General features: G+C 41.5%; 1 protein-coding gene across 3 annotated transcripts in view; it reads left to right on the forward strand.

Moving 5' to 3' along the window:
- astn1 (astrotactin 1) overlaps positions 1–21,149 on the forward strand; it is a 423,107-nt gene that overhangs the window by 126,429 nt on the left and 275,529 nt on the right. For all 3 annotated transcript variants that reach the window (XM_062404910.1, XM_062404912.1, XM_062404911.1), the window contains 4 exons: positions 593–742; positions 6,116–6,283; positions 17,865–17,949; positions 20,625–20,699. In XM_062404910.1, the coding sequence (XP_062260894.1) occupies positions 593–742; positions 6,116–6,283; positions 17,865–17,949; positions 20,625–20,699 (478 nt within the window). The remainder of the gene's footprint in view (positions 1–592; positions 743–6,115; positions 6,284–17,864; positions 17,950–20,624; positions 20,700–21,149) is intronic.

Genomic DNA, 21,149 nt, shown 5'->3' on the forward strand with positions numbered 1-21,149 from the left:
AAGAGTGACAATGTAATCTGGAGTTATTCAGCTAGTGAGAGAAATAACCACTTGAGACCAAGTGCGAGTGCCGTGGATTCAAGGTCATTGTGTGATTTTGTGTATGTGTCTGATAATGTGAATGTATGCATGCCCCTGTGGGTATGAGGTCACGTTTAACACTGTTTTGCCCCCCTGCACCAAAGTAGATAAGGGGAATGAGGGAAGGTTGCACAACAACCTCTGAACTCTTTGTTTTATTATTTTTGCCCAACTCTTTTTTTCCCCCACACATCCCACCATGGATTTTAATACCTTTCAAAAGTAAACCTTATTTCTGTACCACTGAGCCATGTCTGGGCAAAACCTCCCTAAGGCTTGCTGTTTTTTATCCAAAGGTCCTTTTCATGGGCCCTAAGCCTATTTTTGGCTTGTTTGTAAAGCCTGTGTAGGCTGTGTATGTATATGTATATGTTTGTGGGACTGTGTGCATGTTTGTGGGACCGGGGGAGTCACAGGGGAAAAGAGTTGCTTCATGTATCTCCTCTCCGTCTGTTGTCCCCCACCTCCCCCCACTCCCTCCCTGTGCTGTACTCTTTTTGTTTCCCAGCAGCAGGTTCCCCACGAAGCCCCATCAATAAGACCACCCTGACTCTGATCAGTGTCATCAGCTGTGTGATTGGCCTGGTTTACTCCTCTCACCTCTCCTGCAGCATTTCAGTCCGAGTAATCCTCCACGTGCCGGAGCACCTCATCGCCGACGGTAAGACTTTCCAACCACACACCTCTTAGGGGCGTTCAAAGCCCCCCTTGCTCTTTTTGTTTTGCCACTGACCAGGGAATTCAGTGTGCTACAGCTCTCAAAAACCCAGTGCCTGTGGTCGGCTATATTTTCTCTGGTCTCTGAAAAACAAAAAAGTAAATGTCAGGATGACCACCCCCCTCCCTGGGTTTCCCCCGAGCGAGACCACGGGACAGATATGCCCTGGAAGCATCGCAGCACATTGTGGCCAGGTAGCTGTGACCACCCGCGGCAAGCCCTCCATCAATCTTCCCCTTGTACTTTCTGAGATGTTCAACCACCTCGCTAATGAATTTCAATGTAGCACCTGCAGAAAAAAATAACACCACCTCGGGGGCCGAGCGCTGGCTCATTGGCATTTTTCAGCTGTCACAGGAGTGAGCCGGCAGTCCAGATGTATTATGGACTGTGACTAGGCCCGCTCATCTATCATCTGTAGGCCTGATTTGATTCGGAGCGCTGCTGCTTTCCGGTGGTATATACGCCGGCCTGCCAAGAAGATATTAAAATTCCAGGGAGGCATCCGTGGTGGGAACTTTGAAGAGGAGAGATGAAAGATGGCAAATTTGTCCGTTGAATTACCAAACTGGGATCGATTTAGAATTTTTCCATAAATGTCTCCGCAATCTCATCAGGCTTGATTTCACGTCACGGTGAATCAGATGAAAAATCCGGATTCTCCCACAGGGGAAAGAGGCTATTAATGCCACCAGCTGCGCATGTGTCTACCTTCAAATACTGTGGAGAAAAGCACAGAGACGTGGTGTAACACCTTTCTTCCCTGCCTTTCACATCAGGGGAACTTATCGTTCCGAGATTTCCGTGTGCTTACACAGGATAACAATATCTGCTGCTATTCAAGATACATACAACAAAAGACCAGAGAAACTTTCATCTGTCAAACCTAGAGATTGTCTGAAATAGAAATGTTGCATAGGGATATTATCTAAGATTGAATTCTGTGGGATGGGGTTTTTCTACTACCATCTCTATTTGAGACAAATCTGAATTGAACAAGCTATTTTTTGGGAAGCCCCTTTGGCCTTATAGTCTATGCAGCGTAACATGATTGCACCAATAGCAGCTGGAGAGAGAACTTTGGCACCTATCACCCCCACCCTGGTCTGGGACTGTCCTAGTTGCATCCTGAATGACCATCTGCTGCGGACTGGACAAGTCACCCAGTGGCATATACGATTTGGAGATTGTTGAGGAAGGTTTCCTGTACATACAGCTATATAATATATTCTGGCCACCAGTGGCAGCACTGAGCACACTGCTTCTGTGGTGCCACTAAAGTCACATCTGAGTAAGAAATCCTGCTCCGTCTGTAATTATACATAGTAGACCAAATCATGTTTGTGTGACTTGCTCCTGTCTTGTTATTTATTTCTCTTACCTGAAAAGTCAGCTATTCAGTTAATTTTGCAGCAAATTTCATGAGCCTCAGGGTGAACCCAGAACAAAATAAATATTATAATATTCATATTTATGAAGCTTCAGTTGGGGATTTAATGCTTGAAAGTTCTTTGTCCTATTTATGATTTTCTGAAACAGCTGCTTCCATCCATTACTTTCCAGGCATACATAGTCCCCCACGAGATTCACACTTCAGGTGATGCTGATTATCTGTATCAAATTAGCTCTTGTTTGATAATTTGCTAAATAGGTTTAATCCTTCAGAGATCTGTTAGTGGATTCATTTTCGCGCACAACCATATAGCATTTATGTATATAATTAGAATCCACGTCATGATGCAGAAACCTTAATAGTGCATGTTCATGATTGCCAAAGCCATCAGAGTGGGCATAAAATGTGTCATAAAAAACATAGGTGTTTTAAATTTGGGAGTTTTTCCAAGTCATATTAGATGTGTGCAGCCATTTGCAGGGCGTGCTCTGGTTTTAAAGGGATCATCAAAGGGATAGCACTAACTGGGGCACACAGAGCTCGCCAAGAATTCATTAGAGTTGTCTGGGTTTGCAAATGCCCTGTGCATTGCATGTTTGTGGATGGACGGGGCTTTGGTCAATGAGTCTAGCTGCTAATTTACAGAGATCACACAGGCGATAAATCAGTGTCTTTCTCCAGGCTGCTGCAAACAAGCAAAGACACGTCAAGCACATCAACCTGGTTCTGACTGTTTGGCTTTAGTAAAGTAAAGAATTGCTGACAGCAACTCACACAACAGCATTCCAGCTGTCAACCCTTCAGACAACTCAGTCTATTCAGTGGAATTAATTAAAACACCTTTTAAAGGGGATTCTATTGTTGCTTTAAACAAAAAGACCATAAAAGCAAATACAAAACAAAAACATTACCACACAATGGCTGAGATTCACAAAGAGAATGTAACTTACCATTATTTCTTCACTGGTCGTACGGGAAACAATTTACAAAATGCACCTGGAAGAAACAACAGCATTACAATGTCAGGGGTCTCATTTATTTCTTTATTCCTTTATTTTTTCTAAAACATGTTTAAGCTGAAGAAGAATCATTTGTATGGGCATCAAAAATTATACAAACTTATTTTGAGTTTGTTTAGGGATTTTCACAAACAATATTTACATTTTTAAATCAACCTTTGAAAAGAGATCAGCATTCATAAAAGTGAAGAAACTAAGTACTTAAACATCTATGTGCTGAAGCCACAAATACAAACGTTGTCCCTACACCTCTACACTGATCTATACTCTACACATGAACTGCAAAAACAAAATTTACCGTTATCAATTTCAAAGCTCTACAATAACTCTTAGGACTCTTAGGACAACTTGACGTTTTGTCATTGGACTGTCAAAGAAGTGAAAATGTGTATGCTGCAGTTTCCCTTTAAAAATTGCATTTGTGTTTCCCCATACAGTCAATTTTCACACAATCACTATCTCCATCAAAAAAGATACCAATCTTTTCCCCTTGCGTACAAACTTGAAAATCCCTTGCACATTTAATTTACAGACTTGCAAAGGTTGATTTACAAACTTTGGAATACATGCGAACACAACCTCACAAGCACAAAATCTTCCCGACGTTAATGGACCTGCATAACTCTCTGTAATTTACATTTATTAGCAAAATCATAAATAGGCCCCATGAAAACACCCTTAAAGGCTGTTAGCTCAGAAGGTGTTTATCTGATGCCAGTATGATGATGCATCCCCTTGTTTCACTCTATTTATGTCACAAGTGCCAATTATTATACTAACGTAAAAATCGTCAGCCAAGTTTCACTGCGGGGTACCTGGGGGTTTAAAAAAAAAACAAAAAAAACCTGAGTGAGTGTTGATTGATAGCTGCTAATTCCACACAATAATTTGCCTAAAAAGTGAATTCCCAGAGACTTTAAAGAGATAGTTCACCGAAGAAATGAAAATTCACTTATTATCCACCACCACCCAACACTTTTGGAGATTCAGTGGTAAACAGTGTTGCAGCCAAATCCAATCAAATGGAAGTAAATAGAATCCCTTATTCAGAACTACAACATCAAAAAACACAACCCTCTATGCTGTTCGTGTGGTGTCATACAAGTGTCCGAAAACCCCAACATTTATATTCCACTCAAATTTGAATTGTTTGGTGAACTATCCCTTTAAGCTTCAAAGGTCTGGTTGGTCATCTTTGAAAAGCTAGCAAGAGCAGGCTAGACTATGCAATGATACTTCCCACCCCCTCCATCAGCCTGCTGGTCAATGCTACACCCCCAAAACTCCTGAACGTGCCGTCCCTCGTTCACCACCTTCTATCTTCTCTGCTTGTGCAATGTGTGACTCTCTGGCTAATGACCGTGGCACCATGTGCAGTGAGAGCATGGGTAGGCAGGCAGGTCAGTTAGTGACAGACAGGTTCACCGACCAATCATTTCATCCACACTGGACGATGCTTGATTGTGTTTAATAATGGCAAGAGGATTTCATTCAAAAGATACCAATCAAAAAAATAAATGACCAGCCTGACCTTTAGCCAAGTTTCTATCCAGACACAGTGAAATGGGCATCACATCTTGTGTCTTATGTAAGAGCAATAATAATGATTAAATGGTCTCTAAATATAGTAGATAGAGTCATTGAGTTACCAAGAAATGTTTAAAAATGTGTTTCACAATTTTCAAATGTCACAGTGCACCTTTGAGAATTACAAATCCTCCCCGCTGCATTGATATAGCAGTCGTAACTCCTATATATAGTCTGGTGGTCCTCTCGTAGATTCTCTCGTCACTGTTACTCTCCAACTCCTGGTGCGTGTGTTTTGCTGCAGCGCAGAGACAAATAAAAAAGATCCCTCAGCTTTTGCCTGCGGATTCTGATGATAACAATACGAAAAAATGTATCCGTATTATTATTGCCACTGCTTCATTAAAATGTTTTTGACATTTATAATACTTTTATACATGAGTTTGCTGCTCTCAAGGTTTGCCTTGTTGGTTGGATGTCATCTCAGACTTTAATGATACATAAGATTTTGGCATCATGATTTGATATTGTTTTTTTCAGGGTCAGTATAATATTGAAGCCAAAAACTTTCTTAGTTGACTTCATTTTAATAAAAGCCTTCTATTCTAGAAATCTTATTTTATTTTTTGTGAAGATTATCTAACACTAAGGGTTGCATTTATCTCCCCTGTAATTTTCCATTTCCTTTGGAATCAACTTGGCTCCATAAATGTGGCTGACAATATTTAAGGTGGAAGGTTCAATGTCAGAGTCCTTTCTGATTTTTAATTACTGTCATAAAAAAATCAACAACATTTTCTTCCAAGGAGGACATTTTTTTATTTGCTGTCTGTTTGTTAGTTGGCAGGATTACACCAAAACTGCAGGACAGATTACCACAAAAGTTTGTGTTGAAGGATGCAGTATGAGACAGAGAAAAACCCATGACAGTTTGGTTCAGATCCAGATCAGGGGCTGGGTCCAGGTTTATTTTTTTCACTTTCATTAACATTGTGAGATACGTCATTTTGCAACATTGTCATGATTTCTCAAAGACTAATTCTTGGATTTTGATAACAAAAATCTGGTCTGTTTAGGGAAGAGATACGTTTGAATGTGTGCAATTTGGTGCAGATCCTACTAAAAACAAATCTGGATCAAGTGAATTAATATGTGGTGTCATATGGGAACTCCTTTGGCTTAGGTATGCATCCCAAATCATTCTCTCCTGCTTTCACACCCTGTCTCCACCTGCCATCCATTCACCCCCTCCACATTCCTTTACTCCTTTTCCATTCCTCCTTCTCTTCTACCCTCGATCTGACCCTCATTTCCTGCCTCTGCATCTCCTCTCCTCGCACTCTCTCTTTACGTCCCTCCCTTTTCTCTCCTCCTCAGGATCGAGGTTCATTTTGCTCCAGGGGAGCCAGTTGGATGCCTCCGACTGGCTGAACCCTGCCCAGATCTTGTTGTACTCCCAGCAGAACGCCAGCGGGCCCTGGGTCAACGAGCTGTGTGGACGACGCCTCCTGGACCCCTGTGAGCACCAGTGTGACCAAGAGACAGGTAAGCCAAGAGAGTGACAGACACACGCATCGCTTCTGCACGGTAATAGGATCTGTAACCAAAGACACCCGATGTTTAGTGGTCCCAGTCCAGAGATACCGCATAGATGTATGTATTAACATGACATGTCAATCAATCAATCACTGTAAACACAGAGCAATTCATCATCTGACTGGACTGAATTTATGGCAGTGACTTCTTCAAAGCAACCGCTAATGCTGCACTAAATCTGGTCGGATCGATTTGTCCTCACAACATGGGAATAAAAGCCCTTTCCCCCTCATTGTTTCATAACCTGCAAGATTCATAACTCACACAACTGCTAATGTGAAACAAACACACCAGACTGACAGACTAGGACAAGTCATGCTTTTAAAATGTCAGCAAATGCAATTTAAGTGTCAAAGGCAAAATAAAGGTTCCCTGTGAGTGTTACAGCATTGCACACTTTATTGTATGATTGGATTAAACTGATTAATTGAAAAAAACATGGAGGAAATCACAATTGCAAGGCCCCTGTGTTAGAGGGCACTTTGGAGCTGGGGGACTTTTCACGTCCAGGATCCTTTAAAGTAGACGTTGGTGCAGTGGAGGACCTCGGTGGTCAGGTTGAGACTGTGGTTACCAGAAGCTGGAGCTGGAGGAGTTGAGAATGATGATTTGTTACCATCTTCAACAAGTGATGCGCTCTATGAAGGTCTGAAGGGAATGAGTGCCCGCTGGTGGAGTTTCAACAGTAGTCAAAACGATTGTACCAAAACAGATAAGTACTCCAGTTTGAGCCAGAAACAATGTAAACTCCTAATGAATAATGAATGTCCATCAGCATATATTTAGAAATTAACTCTTTATGAACGGCTTCCACTAAAGGACTGGTGCTGGTACTTCATATGTATTATATGTTTTCTCTTGAGCCAATGGTTGAGATGAAATAGAAGAACATTCGACAATAGAAAAACGTTAAAGATGGTTGCAACTGAATAATGTCACAACTACTGATTGGCAAGCCACAGGGGAATGTTTTTGATGTGAGAATATCCAGTGAGTATAAAGAGCAGCGCCAGCCGGGGGCAAATTAACAGGTGACCACCAAACTGCAGCAGGTTAATCATCTTTTTAACTCATTTGAAAGACGTAAATTAAGTGGGAGAGGCGGTGGTCTAGTGGTAGAAACTTGGACTATGGGCAGAGAAGGTCTCTGGTTCGTCTCTGGTTCGACTCCACGGAGAGACAACAAAGACGAACCTGGATTGATCTGTCTCCCTACCCTGTCTAGTGCCCCTGAGCAAGGCACCTTACTCCCCCAACATCTGCTCCCCGAGCACCGTACATGGTCGCTCACTGCTCTGTGTCCTGCACCAGATGGGTTAAAAGCAGAGATTAAATTTCCCTACCTGCATGAGTGTGACTTTGCATGTCTACATGTGTTTGGGACTAATAAATGCATCTTAATCTTAATAGAATTGTCGAGGACATGGTTGCTTTTATCACTGCCACGTGGGCCAGCTCCACACGTGTGTGACGGCTGCATCACTGGTCTGTTGTGTCTCGCTCACGTCTGCTGGTCACACTCGGGGTGTCTCTGCTGCGGAGCTGCTACGTGAGGTTTCTGGAATGACTGTGTATATAAATGTATTTCCTTAAATAAAAGTAGCATATGTATGTGATAAAATGTCATAACCATCTGGTAGGAAGCTTTGCATCTATCTTGTAAAAATATAACACTTGTTAAAACAGTGCTTTTACTCTGAAACAGGAAGTCTTGCAAATATTTACGTTTGTGACATATTCAACAGGGATAAGAAAAGATAGGGGTTTGCTGTGAAACGCAGAGAAAATAATCAAGAGCTCGACTCTTTAGAAGGGCAGCGTGGCTCCCATGCAGTAACCATACTCACATGTGGGCAAAAATAGCTTGAGTCAAGCAATTTAACATCAAGCATCGAGCCTTTACACCCCCCACCACTGCAGGCACGTCCTTCCTGTGATGTGTTTAACACATGGTCACAAGTGTTCTTTAAAAGCCACAACACTGATGCCCACAGATCATCTATTCCTAATTATGGGATCTTTCCTTAAACCTCAAATGACGGGAAAAGAAACAGGTTTTATATCAAATCAGTAAATTTGTTCAAACGAAGAAGCAAATGTGTTTCAGTTTAAATGCTATTGCCAAAAAAGAAAGAATTAACCTGGGTGTGTCACCATTGATTTGTTATTTCTGTCACAGTGTATTAGGATCAATGAAGAGAGCTGATGCTTGATACAAACTGGCTTGGTGGCAGTATTATGGAGCACTGACTTGTAAATTGTCATGGCAGGAGGTCACCCCAGGTGTCTGCCCCTGCAGTGTCCTCAGCATCCCTCAGTATCGGCTCGTCACCAGTGACTATTGTCTGAGAGCCCAGAACTCGGTGGCTGTAACTCGGCCTGTGGCAGGAAGGAGTCTTTTTTTTTTCTGTATTTACAGGTGTGACTGTGACTCTGCTCAATCGAGCTGCAGGGCCAGAAATGGAAAATAGATTGCCTGCAGCACTTGACCTGGTTTTCTCCAGGGGAGCCATGTGGAGCTGATCAATTAGCTTGCATGTCTCCACTGTCAACTTCATTTTGACTCCAGGTAAAAGCAGGGAGACGGTGTCCAACATCCAATTTAAAAAGGAGAATTTTTCGACACAAAAAAGTAAATTGATAAATAAATGTACTGTTAAAAGCCACTATTAAGAAAAAAGAATGGAATGGAATAAAACAATCTGTAAATGATACTGTCAGCTTTAGTTTGCAGCTAATTCATTACAACCTGTGACACGTGCCCTGTTTGGGATTTGAAATAAATGTTCTCAGATGGAAGGATTTCCATATCTACGGCAGATAATGCCTATAAACAATTGAGAATTAGGTCCATATTGAGGAAATAAAAAAAAATAATAGTAGATTTTGAGATTAAAGTTGTAATGTTACAATAAATTCAGTGGTAATATCATGTGAATAAAGGTTGATTTAATGAGTCATAATATTAGGAGAATAAAGAAACCAAACAAAAATAACTTAAAAATACCAGCAAGAAGAACCCATGCTTTCCTGTGGCTCACTTCCTCTGGATCCCAAATCCTCAACCACAATGTTGCATCTACACAGAAGAGGCTTCCTTTAAGTGTGTATCGTTCTTTCTTCATATCAGTATCTTTACAAAGTCCTGATACTTATGATAATGTGGTGCTGATAAGTGTTTTGTTATTTGAGAAACTTTTACTATAGTAAAACTTAACAAGATGCTCCATACTCTTTATTAACACAGGCGAAAGGCTCCTCTTTCAATATCTCCTTTGTAATATAACCACCCTCCTGACGATAGTCTCATAAAATGGACTTTCTTCTTGTAATATTAGAATTGAATTAAAATAATCTCTGAACTTCTTCTTCAATAGGACCTCTGTTGTAGTTACATAGTAATATCTCCTTTTCGTGAATATCTAGACGCTTGTACAAAGTTACATGACAGGATGTAGAGAACAAAAGCACTTTCGCGCCACAAGGTAGAGCAGCGTTGTGTTGTGTTATCTCACTGGGCCTGTCCTGCGCTGCCACCTCTGCCAGTTACCCCTCCTCCTTCTTACACTGGGAGGGAGATACATCTTGGCTATTGATTTACGACTGAAATAGAAATATAGAAAATGTTCTCTTCTTTTCGTAAATCTATTTATCCCTCTTCGTCTGCCGCATTGCATACAGTTTGTTTTGTTTAGCATGGGGATGGTTGCTAGCACCACACTGTTGACAGATGGATGAGAAATGGGTGGAAGTGGTAGATGTGAGCACGATGGTTTACCTGCACTGTTGTGTTGAGGAAAAGCGTCGAGTCGATAGCTGACTGATAGTTCTGCTTGTGGCCCGACAACAGAACACTGGAGGAGTGCAGAGTAAAAGGTAAATGCCAACGTAGCAGAATATTGTTCTTTAATTTAATCTCAACCTGGTCTCCGCGATCACACAACTCTCGCTTTCTCACCATTTATATCTTTGCGGTTGTTTTTAAGATTGCTTGCAGAGGCTGTCGGCTGAATACCAAAGCAAGACATTGATATAAAAATGCAGCTGGGATGTTGAAAGCAGCTCCTTGGCTGTAATAGCACGACTCACAACTGTAGGTTGATGGATGTGATACACGATGCGTGCAAAGACTCTGATCTGATTTAAAGTACACGGGGGATACATTTTGCTCCGTATTTAGGATGAGCATATTCCTGACACACGGAGAAACACAACAGTTATGAAATGGGAAGAGGAAACATTTCATATGAAACAATGTCAAATGAATGTACAGAGATTTTTTTTAAAGCCACACGCAGAGGCCCAGTGTGTGTCTCCACCATGTGCATCGACTGTACCTTATGTTTTATTCAAGCCACAGACCACGTTCCGATTCCAAATGATGAGAACAGTTTGCTGATAAAACAGAATTGTAGAACATTTTGTTGTTTAACAAGCTCTTCATCACTCGCTCTGCCAGTGAATAAATTTCCATCCTGCCTGCCTCTGAAATTCACCATGGAGGAAGCATGAGACTGTAAAACAGAATATTTTAATAACTTCTTGTTGTTTTAATACATTAGACACATTTTTGAGAAAAACAAACGCTCGTTTTGAATCTAGCTGCACAGGGACAGCGCAGTGTTACTAGATAAGTGGTGGTGGGTGGAGGTCGGTCGTGAGGTGGATATCGCTCCCATATAACACACAAGTAAGTGGGTGTGGTCATCATTCCGATTTTTGGCAACAATCAGAATTTGTAATTTGTTTGCAGCCAAGGTGAGGAGATGACAGATGGCAGCAACATAGGAGTCAGTGCAGCGGAGATGGGAGTGGACGACAGGGGGGTGGGGGTGTGGCAGGAGAAAAGGAGAACAAGGCAAATGTGACATCAAGGGTTGACAGGCGTGACACTGTTACTCTGGGTCCCTGATTTGATCTGTGCCGACTCAGGCCTGTGACATAACCCTTGAGGTATACTGCTACCTGACTGCTGCCCCTTCAATATGAAGCGTATTCATGTTTTCTAGTGTTAACATTTAGGCATAGGTCAGGTTTTTCTCGTCTTCTGAAAAAAGAAAAAAAAGTGTCTGCTGTCTGCCTACGTCACAGTACGTGTCATTTAGCTGATGCTTTTATCCAAAGCGACTTCTAATTAGTGCATTCAACATCTATGAGGGGCAGTTCGCATCTTGCCCACAGACACTTCGGCTTGAGCCGGGATCTGAGCCGCCAACCTTCTGGTTTGAGGAGGACCGCTCTACCCAGCCCCTACACACATCCTGCCTGCTCACTGTTCACTGAGTTTTAAAGGGATAGTTCACCCGAATTCTAAAGCTCTTGATATAAAAATTTAACTTTGTTTGAGCAGAATACAATACACTTGAAATCACTGACGATTCCTTCAGAAAAAACACCAGAAAAAACACATAAATGCTTCAATTCTGGTCTTTTGGTGTCATCCAAGTGTCCGTGAGTCCTGCCATTCAAATTTCAAATCATTTACTTCATGATTTCAGTCTAAATGTCCACTCTTATCATTAAACAGGTTTTTTTTTACGTTTGAAGAAGCGCTCCCCATTTACTTCAATTGTCATGGATTTGGCTGCAACGCGGTACAAACGCTGTTTAAATATCACGGGGCAAAAGTGATGCTGTATTAAAAGTACAAATGAAGCTGGATCACAGGGCCCCTAAGGATATCCTTTTCAGTGTCCATCACAGAGTAATATTTCGAATCCAAGAAACTTGATGTACTGTCAGTAACGATGATGTTTTGGTATGAATGATGTGCAACATATGGCCTCCCGAACGGGCTTTGAGATGTTCAATATTTTATATATACTAACTGATTGTTGGTGTTGTGGTGAGGTTTGCCCTAACCTGTATTTGTATTTGAGTCATGACTCTACAAAGTGATGTGACATTTGTAGCAATCCCGTGTCAGGTCATCTAATTAAGGCCTTTCAGTCTATATCTGTTCAGAGAGCAATATCCCTTCATGTCTGAATAATGTACTGTGTGAAACCCTAATGGAGCTGAAAACAAGATGGACACAATTAATAGATTTAGTTGTACCAATTTTCTTGGAAAGTCTGTGGCAGTGCGTCACTACAGTCACGAGTGCAGGAAGGAATTCTCCCATTTAAAGTGGAGAAACTGTGTTCCTTGTTTTACATCTATTATTCAGCAAGCCCGACTCTCCCCAGGGCAATACAGAGTTCTGAGACCTTTCAATGAATCCAAAAGCTGGATCAGTGTGTGTGACTCATGCCTGCCTTTGCTGGAGTCATTTTCTGAGACTCGCCCACACACCCAAACACACACTCTGTCCACTATGTAAAATGATATACGGACCAGCAGCACTGACAGCGAGGCTTCAGTAATTGTATTGTATTTTTCATAGGATGCATTCGTAATGAATCCCTCATGCATAAGTGTGTGGCAGTGTGACAATGTGCCACTAGAGAGAGTAAAAGTGTGTGTGTGCGTGTGTATGTGTGTTGCAAGGAGATTGCAGAGGGGCTATAGATAGCTTAAATCCAATGGTGGAGGAGATACTGATGAAAACTGAGATGGGCTGCGACAATATCTGCGCTACTCCTGCAAAACATCGAAAATACATTGAGGCTGCTGTACCGAGCGGCGCTCCCCTTCCTGCAGGAGCCCTAAACCTGGACCATTTGGGTTCTGAGGTTTGTGGACTGTTTTCCTCACCTTCGTTCCTCCGCTCTGTCTGCTCTGCATGTGTGTGGGACACAAAGAGACACGTTGTGCCTCTGGAGACACACGTTCCCATATCATAACATACTGGCTTCATTAATGTGACTGCCTAATGGATCGGTGTGCAGATTTCTTCTATGAAGCGAATAGTTTTCAGCACAAGTTGCACATGCACAATAACACACCGTGCTGCTTTGTCGATGCCCAAGAGATCAGGATCATTTAAGACTCTATACCTTTTCTAAATCCGGTTGCACTAAATATAGTATTGTCACAAGTTTTAAAAAGGTGACGAATAGCAGAGTGGGAGATGTGGGACATAAAGTGCGAAACTGTATCGTTGCCTGTTTACTGAGATCTTGGAATGTAACACCTTCTTAGTGTAAAACAAGTTTGAGTTCAGTGCCGTGGCCTCAGAAACACTAATGAAAAGAAGATGAAGGATTGTTCAGCGGCTTTGTAACAAATCAAAATGAAAACTCTGCAGCTCCTGTCGTCTCATTGCTTCGCCAACATTAGTTTTTTTTTTCCTTTTTTTTTTCTGGACACAATCCAGGCTGTCATTCCAAATGAAAAACCCGCTTTCAGATGGCAAATATTTCTGATCTTTTGCTTGCACGCTAAACAAAGCAGAAAAGTAGCAATTATGTTCAGAGGTACACTATCTGCACGTTGGGCGTGCTGCCAAGGAGAGTGTTGGAGCGGCAGCCAGGTGATAGTCAAGAGTGTAGGAGGAGGCGGTTTTCACTTCCTGAGGATAGATGGACTAAATAAACCTGAGTAAAAACACAATAATAAAAGCTGTCATTCATCAGTTTCTTACAACAATTTGTATATAATATATATTTTCTCTTTTCTTTGTCAGTCTGCTATTTAGCAAGATTGCACAAAAACTATTGGTTGGCTTAGAAGCAGCATGGTTAAGGAAAGAACTTAATTCAGTCGTTGGTAAATTCGAGTGACAGGTAAACAGACTAAAGAGTGAAAGACAAGAGAGAGAGAGAGAGAGACAGAGAGAGAGAGAGAACTGCAATGCATTTCAAGGGTACGAGCACAACCGCAGCTTAGTATGAGGTCTAACTGCATGGACCGTTAAAACTTTAAGGGGGGTGGCGTGGCCGTGATCACATCAAATAGTGCAGGAAATTTTACTATCATTCATATGCAATTTCTTTGGTCGCTTCTGAGAATGTGGCAGGACCAATTACAAAATGGCTGGTTAATGGGAAACTGTGCTTTGATATGGCGATGGATTAGCCTTGGCACTAAAACTGAATTGTCTGCATTCCGACAAGTTGAGGTCCTCCTATAAGACATTTGCAAAATGATCTTTATGAAGTTCTTTTACAGGTTCAGTGAGCCATACCAAAAAACATGTCACGGACTTGGCTAATAGATTACACTTATTTGCCACAAGTGCACTTGATGAGCTCCTTTTGTTTTGTCTCACTATGAGCTATATGCTCTTAAATGAGATAAGTTGACTTTTACTCGAGTTCGGACTCTCTCTCTTTCCTGAACTATCTGAATCCTGTATATTTTTTTAAATTCTGGCCTAAATGTCAGCAGCAGTGTAAACACACTGCACTTTTCTTTCTGATTCTCCTTGAAAAAAGGAAGCCCCTAAATTTCTTTCTGCATTGTTCTGCCAAAAGCAAAGCAAATGGATGTTGAATATTTATAGACCTGTACAGATGGATATGCAGTGTTTCAGAGGGATTACTTATTGGCACAATGTGTTCACATTTCCTTCGTCTTGAGAAGGATTCCGTTTTTTTCCTTGTCTCTCACTCAAAGACTCTTTGAGTTTGAGCTTAACTGGACCCGGTCTTGGAACTGATGTAGGATTAACTCAAGAGCACACAGTAATGCTCTTGAATTTATTATAACTATAGACTCAAAAGCCCAAAAAGCTTGAGTCATTTCCCTCTGTGAATATGTGAGTATGATATACTGTAGCCTGGCAGGTATTGAAAGTTGACCTTTTCCATTACCACTGGTGACTATAGCCTTGGGGGCGTGCCCTTCAATTCCCTCCCATTGAGCATGAGCAGAGCATGTTGCACATGTTACTCCTGAGTAACCCTCTAAACCAAAGGTGAGACCCCATCAATCATGCTGAACAAAGTCAAGGCCGACATTTCTCCTGGGAGCTGACAGCCGAACAAAAAGCTGATGCTTCACTGTTCTTTGCTAAGAGGCTTCACTTATCAAGAGCATGCCAGCAGAGCGTATGGAACAAATCCAAATCCCTCCACCACTCACGCTGGTAGATTTTAGAGGGATTATTTCAGTTTGTCAAACAGATATTAGTAGATAAGCAGACATCTTCAGTAATCAATCCTCTGTTTAACACATAGGATCCTGAACCAAGGGTTTAAAAACAGTTTCAACTGACCAAAGTCCTCCAGTCGCTGTGCAGTACACAGGAGCCCTGAAGCCTGTGTGATGTTAACACTTCCCCCATAATGTCGGATTTTCAGACATTGCTGTGCCAGCCAGGCTTTACTATACTTAATAATGACATTGTTAAGTTTCTATTTATTAGACTAATCAATGATGTAATCACTTTATTATTCGGGTTATTCAGTCACTGCGACCAGTCCAATAACTGTGGAAAGAAACAAATATAAACTGCGTCAGTTAAAATCTACACCTTTAAAGTAATGATTAAAAGTTAAGTCCAGTATTGACTTTCAGGATTTCTGGCAGCCTTTTCCTATAGTGCATAAAGTTGGAAACAACTGACAAACAAAGTTCTTTTAGATTTCTTTTATTGGCCAAGTATATCTTCACAAATAGAAAATTGACTTGGTTAGGTGGGTGCATAAAATATAAAACAATATATACAAGTAGACAAATGCATTAACTGAAAAATTGTCAAAAGAGCAAATATTAACAACGGGCAAAAAATAAAAATAAAGGAGACCAATGTTTTATGAAATATAAAATTAAGTTAAGCAGGACAATGGGTAATATTCTGGAAGTGGTAGAAAGAAGCCAGGCTTTGTCCAGTCCTCCAAACCAACACACAGACATACTGCACGCTATAGTTGCTCGTTTCTGTCTCTGGTTCCTCGAGGCAGTATGCCGAACATAGCTGTCACCAACGATCCACACTGTGACGATGGGAACAAAACAAATGAGTGTAATAAAGGCTTGAGGTAATGAAAAATATAAAGTTCACTGAAAAAGGCCACTTTCTATCAGGCAGTCTGTCATGTAACATCTACTGTATGAAAAAGAAGGAGAAAGCAACCCATGGCGGAGTTTCTACATAATACTGGAAACTGTATGTGAAGGCTTCTGTGTAAAGTAGCTCAGACTGGTACTAATAGGTTATGTTAGATGCAGCAAATGGAAGCATCACAGGTAGCCATGACCTCAGCATGTGGATGTACTGAAAGAAATGGACATCTTGTGAGAAATACAAGTACTGTACCTGTCTATCTGAGCAGTCATAGTCAAGTAATCTCTTGCACAGCACAACAGCAGTACACGTTCTCCCTAGTGGAGATATCTATCAGTATCATAAATATACTTACAATTTACACCAGCAGTGTAAACGACTACAAAAGGTTTAGTACCAAGTATGGCTAGGCTAGCCAGCATCTAACCATTGATGGGGAAAACACTATATAGATACCATCACACAGTTAACGTATAAATAGAAGTGGCTGTGGTGAGCACTTTGTCCAGCACCTTTCCGTGTGGAGTTTCTGCCTACATAGGAAGATTGTTTTAGCCCAGATTAGGCGTACATCCCATATACCGACCACATGCCACATGGAAAGGTGGCACTTATGTGGCCTAGTCCCGTTCTCCATATCTGGGTCACAAATAAGACATAGCAACACCACATGCAACAAAAGGAGTCCCAAATTCGTTTTGTGTTATTTGGGCAATATCCGGCTAGCAATGGAGAGAATTGTAAACCAGCTTCTTACTTCATTGTCTTTTCCATAGCTACGTATGTGCAACCAGGCTTCATTTTACCCACTTCATCCCCACCTTTGCTCCACATCCTTGTCCGATTTTGAACTAGGAGTTAGGAAGAGTAAGGCAGTGCCAAGGTGGCGATGGCCAAACAGCCCATAGTGATCGTCACAACCAACCTATGGGTGACATCCATATCTTTATATACAGTCTATGTGCCTGGCTCCCCTCCCCACACAGTTGATGTCACAGAATGAACCGAAATGTGAATCAAGGAAGATACACAGTTGGTTTGTCTACAAATCTCGCTTACATATTATAGTCCGAGTTTTTGTGCCTACCTTTGTTTAGTTTTATCAATACAGGGTGTGCATTAGATATCATGAATGCATTGAGGCCTATGGACCCTGTGCTGGGAGTTGAACTTAGCTGTCAGCTGCTGGTATTGTAGAAATTCAAGGATACTCTCATGCATTGTGCTCGTATCAGGCTCATGTGTATACGCATTCATTATTGGATTTCTTTGCTTTGCATGTTTCCAGAATAAACAAGTTATTTTCATTTTAATTGTGCCTGAGCTAAAAAAAACTCATTATGCAACACAAGGCCTGTCATTCCCATGACCCATTAAAAGTGCTCCTGCTGGAAAGCTTCTGAGCTTTTGCTGCAAAATTTAAACAAAACTATGGGTTGGGTGGCTGAAGGAAAATCGACTACATCATTAAAACATAAGAGATGATAAAAAGTGCCTTATCTGCCTGAAGAGGATTGTCTTTTCGATAGCTCTCACGGAGAAAAATATCAGAAGAGGAGCAAAGGGAGTTCTCCAGTGAGAGAAACGAGGCTCAACTGTAATGAACACAGGGTTGAATCCATGTTTCTCTGTTTGCAGGAGATTGCCTCTGCCTGGATGGATACATGAAGGACCCAGTCCACAAGCACCTCTGCATCCGCAGTGAGTGGGGGCCCAACCAGGGGTAAGCTACTACAATCACCTGAGGACGACAGTTAATGGCTGTTCATTATAAAGCTGAGAAGAAAGAGGGATAAATAATTCAGCACAAGGAAATCCTCCAATGTATCAAGGCTATTCATTTTCTTGGACAGATAAATGAAAAGGGGGCTGTGATGATACCGAAGCCGTTTATCATGTATAAGTCATGTTTAGGTGTTCATGAGTTAGGAGCACCTAAACTATAGATTCACAAGCAACTCATTATCTGGATGCAGAGAACACAGTTATTTACATCAGGATTGTAAACAGTATTCAATTGAAATTAAATCAGAAATAAATCATTAAGCAGTTTCATTAATCCATCCAAGATTATCTATTTATTTTAAAGACACTCCACCCCCTGTCTTAATTTTGACTTATGGTTAAAACAATTTCCAGGATCCAAGTTCCATTATCCCATCACTGACATATTCAGATGTAGCCTCTGCAGCCACATCTTGTTTTCAGTGGCTGCAAAGCTACTCCCCATGGGGTGTATAGATCTTTATGTAAAAACTGTTGGAGTGCCTCGAAAACAAAGCGAATTGTGTGAATGTTAGCACGATCAATAGATTACATTTCAGCCAATTATTGTCAGACAGGTTATTGGTGTTGTATCATGTTATTTTGATTTGCCCCTCTCTCTGGGTTTAAAATCACCTCTATAATGATTATTTACAATGATTCCAAGTGATGACTTCGCTGTGTGGAAGTCATATAAATGTTTTATTGGGTTCACGGTTTCTAACTAAAAGATCCTTTACATTTGGCCAACACCACTTCCCCGGTGTCAAACACTGGGTTTCCTGTATGTGCAGTTACTCTCCTGACCAGAACATGTGACCTCTGAAAAGGTCCTGTGTTGACCAACAGGAAATAGAAATACACAACATCTATCAGTAAAATGTAAAAGCCTTCCAATGTATGTTGTGATTTCCTTTTATAAAATGTAATTACTAATTCATCATTCAAATGAAAATTTAAACAATAAACATTAAATGAAATGAATAATTTTTTTTAAAAGAAAATATTGCTCATAAGAAATACAGTATAAGTCTTATCATTCCTGTGGTACACTCAAAGCTCCATATATGTGTTATGCTACTTTAAAGCAAAACACTATGCAGCTTTTACAGAATAACAGCGCCCTCTGCAGCCACACTAGGTCATTCAATCTTGCAGGTTCCGCTTTCTAGCGATGAAGTAGTTTTCATGTAGAAAACCATTCCCACGTCCCACTCGCTGACTAGAACAGGCCCTATGGTTGAGGAGCGGGAATGAAAGGGAATATACTAGATCTATTTAGAGACAGATTTGTGAACATGCTTTATCACCTAAACTTACGTCTACACAAAGTTACTGTTGCATGTGTTTATAACCAAAACATACAGTGCATTTCCTTTCCTATAAAACATTTGCAAGTGCACCCTTCACACAAAATGTTGCATTGTTTATGTAACATTTTCCTTTTGTGCAGTCTTTTGTTGGCAATGTACACCTCTAAACTCTAAATCTGGGCATTAGGATGAAGCCTTCCGCAGCAATAAGCCCTGGGTCACCTCCACAATGACACTCCAGCATGCGAAGCCTTTGTGCACAACATGAAAACAAACCAGGGATCCATTCATAAAAACAACCTCCACAGCATTACATATGGTCAAAATTCCACAGGGCGCCTTTTAAGAAATGCCAAGCATAAATACATTCCCTGCTTTGATTTTACGTGTATGTTTTGTGGACTGGCGCTGGGTTTTCCTACCAAAAGATGATTTCATCACACACTGAGACTGGATTTATTATGAATGGCGAGAAAAGCTCAGCCTATAAAACCACTAGCGTCTGGCTTACAGCAGACAATTCCAGCCTTATTCTCTCATTTTCACTCTGTTACACGTCATGCTCAAAATGTGGACCATCCCACTTTCCCCCTCAGACCTGTGTACCTCTGTATCTCATTTCCCTGGTGCTTTCCCTGTCTCTCTGTCAAAAGTGCTCCCAGGGGCGACTTAAATGTTTAATGACTGCAGCCTGTGGCATGGAAGCCCCCCCCCCCCAATGTTCTTTTTGCTTACAGTGGTGTAGGAGTTTGCTTAGAATGACATTGGGCCCTTGTCACTTCTCCTCCTTACACTCTCACTTTGCAGACTGTTTAGTCCCCGAGCTGCCACTCCCCATTAATCTCCATCATTCTCCCTCTCTCACTTCTGCCTCCTGGCATCTGTCTCATCCCCTCGGCGTTCCTCTCTCCTTCTCCCGCTCTCCGTGTCTCTCTTTTTCCCGTCGCCTTCTCGCTCCGTCACCCTCCGTCTCTTTCTCCCACTCTGTCTCACCCTGTCATCCTCCCTTATCCCCTCCCCCTGGTAAATGGATATGAGCCGAAGTCCCACTGCATGTCATCTGCCGGAGAACACATTTTTCAATCAGCATGTTTACACAGAGCACACATCGTAATGCTGCTTGTGATTTGTGGGAGCTTTGGAAGGCGGGGATGACGCAAAGTTCGAGACTGAAATATGGCTTGTGATTTCAGGAGGTTTAGATTAGGGGGATGGGTACACTGAAAAATGTAACACTTCTCTTGCTTTGATTTTAAAACAATTTTATTCTCTCCCCTCTTTTTTGTCTCTTTCTCTGATCTTTTCTTTTTTCCCATGCCAGTCCCTGGCCCTACACTATCTTCCAACGCGGTTTTGATCTTGTGATGGGAGAACAACCCTCTGATCGCATTTTCAGGTGAGAGGAAACTTCACAAAACTTTGCTTCAAATGCCTGCAATTTCTGAGGTGCTGCAAAACTCTTCACAGATGATTGTGTCATCAGATAAATTGTTATAATCCCAGTACACCAGCTTTGATTAGCTCTGCTCCTCGGGATTATTAGGATGCTGAGCTCTGGCCTCCTGTAGCGGTGTTTCACTTAAAGGTGCTTATTATCTCTCTGGTCATATCTGTGCTCTGGTGCTCAGACTCAAGTTTTAATTGAGCTATTGCAGGTGCATGTTAAGTTGGGAGCAGCAGTTCATATTTATCAATTCCTTGTGAAAGTGTGATCACATGAAAATAAGTCCTTTCCTAGGATTGCAATGTCTCAGTTGGACTGCTTTCAGACATGCACTGAACTCCAGATATTCTCCTGAGGGGGTGCATGTTAGACAGCAAGTGTCTGATTGAGAGAGCGAGACTT

Source organism: Platichthys flesus, chromosome 14, assembly GCF_949316205.1.
Source record: "Platichthys flesus chromosome 14, fPlaFle2.1, whole genome shotgun sequence".
NCBI lineage: Eukaryota > Metazoa > Chordata > Actinopteri > Pleuronectiformes > Pleuronectidae > Platichthys > Platichthys flesus.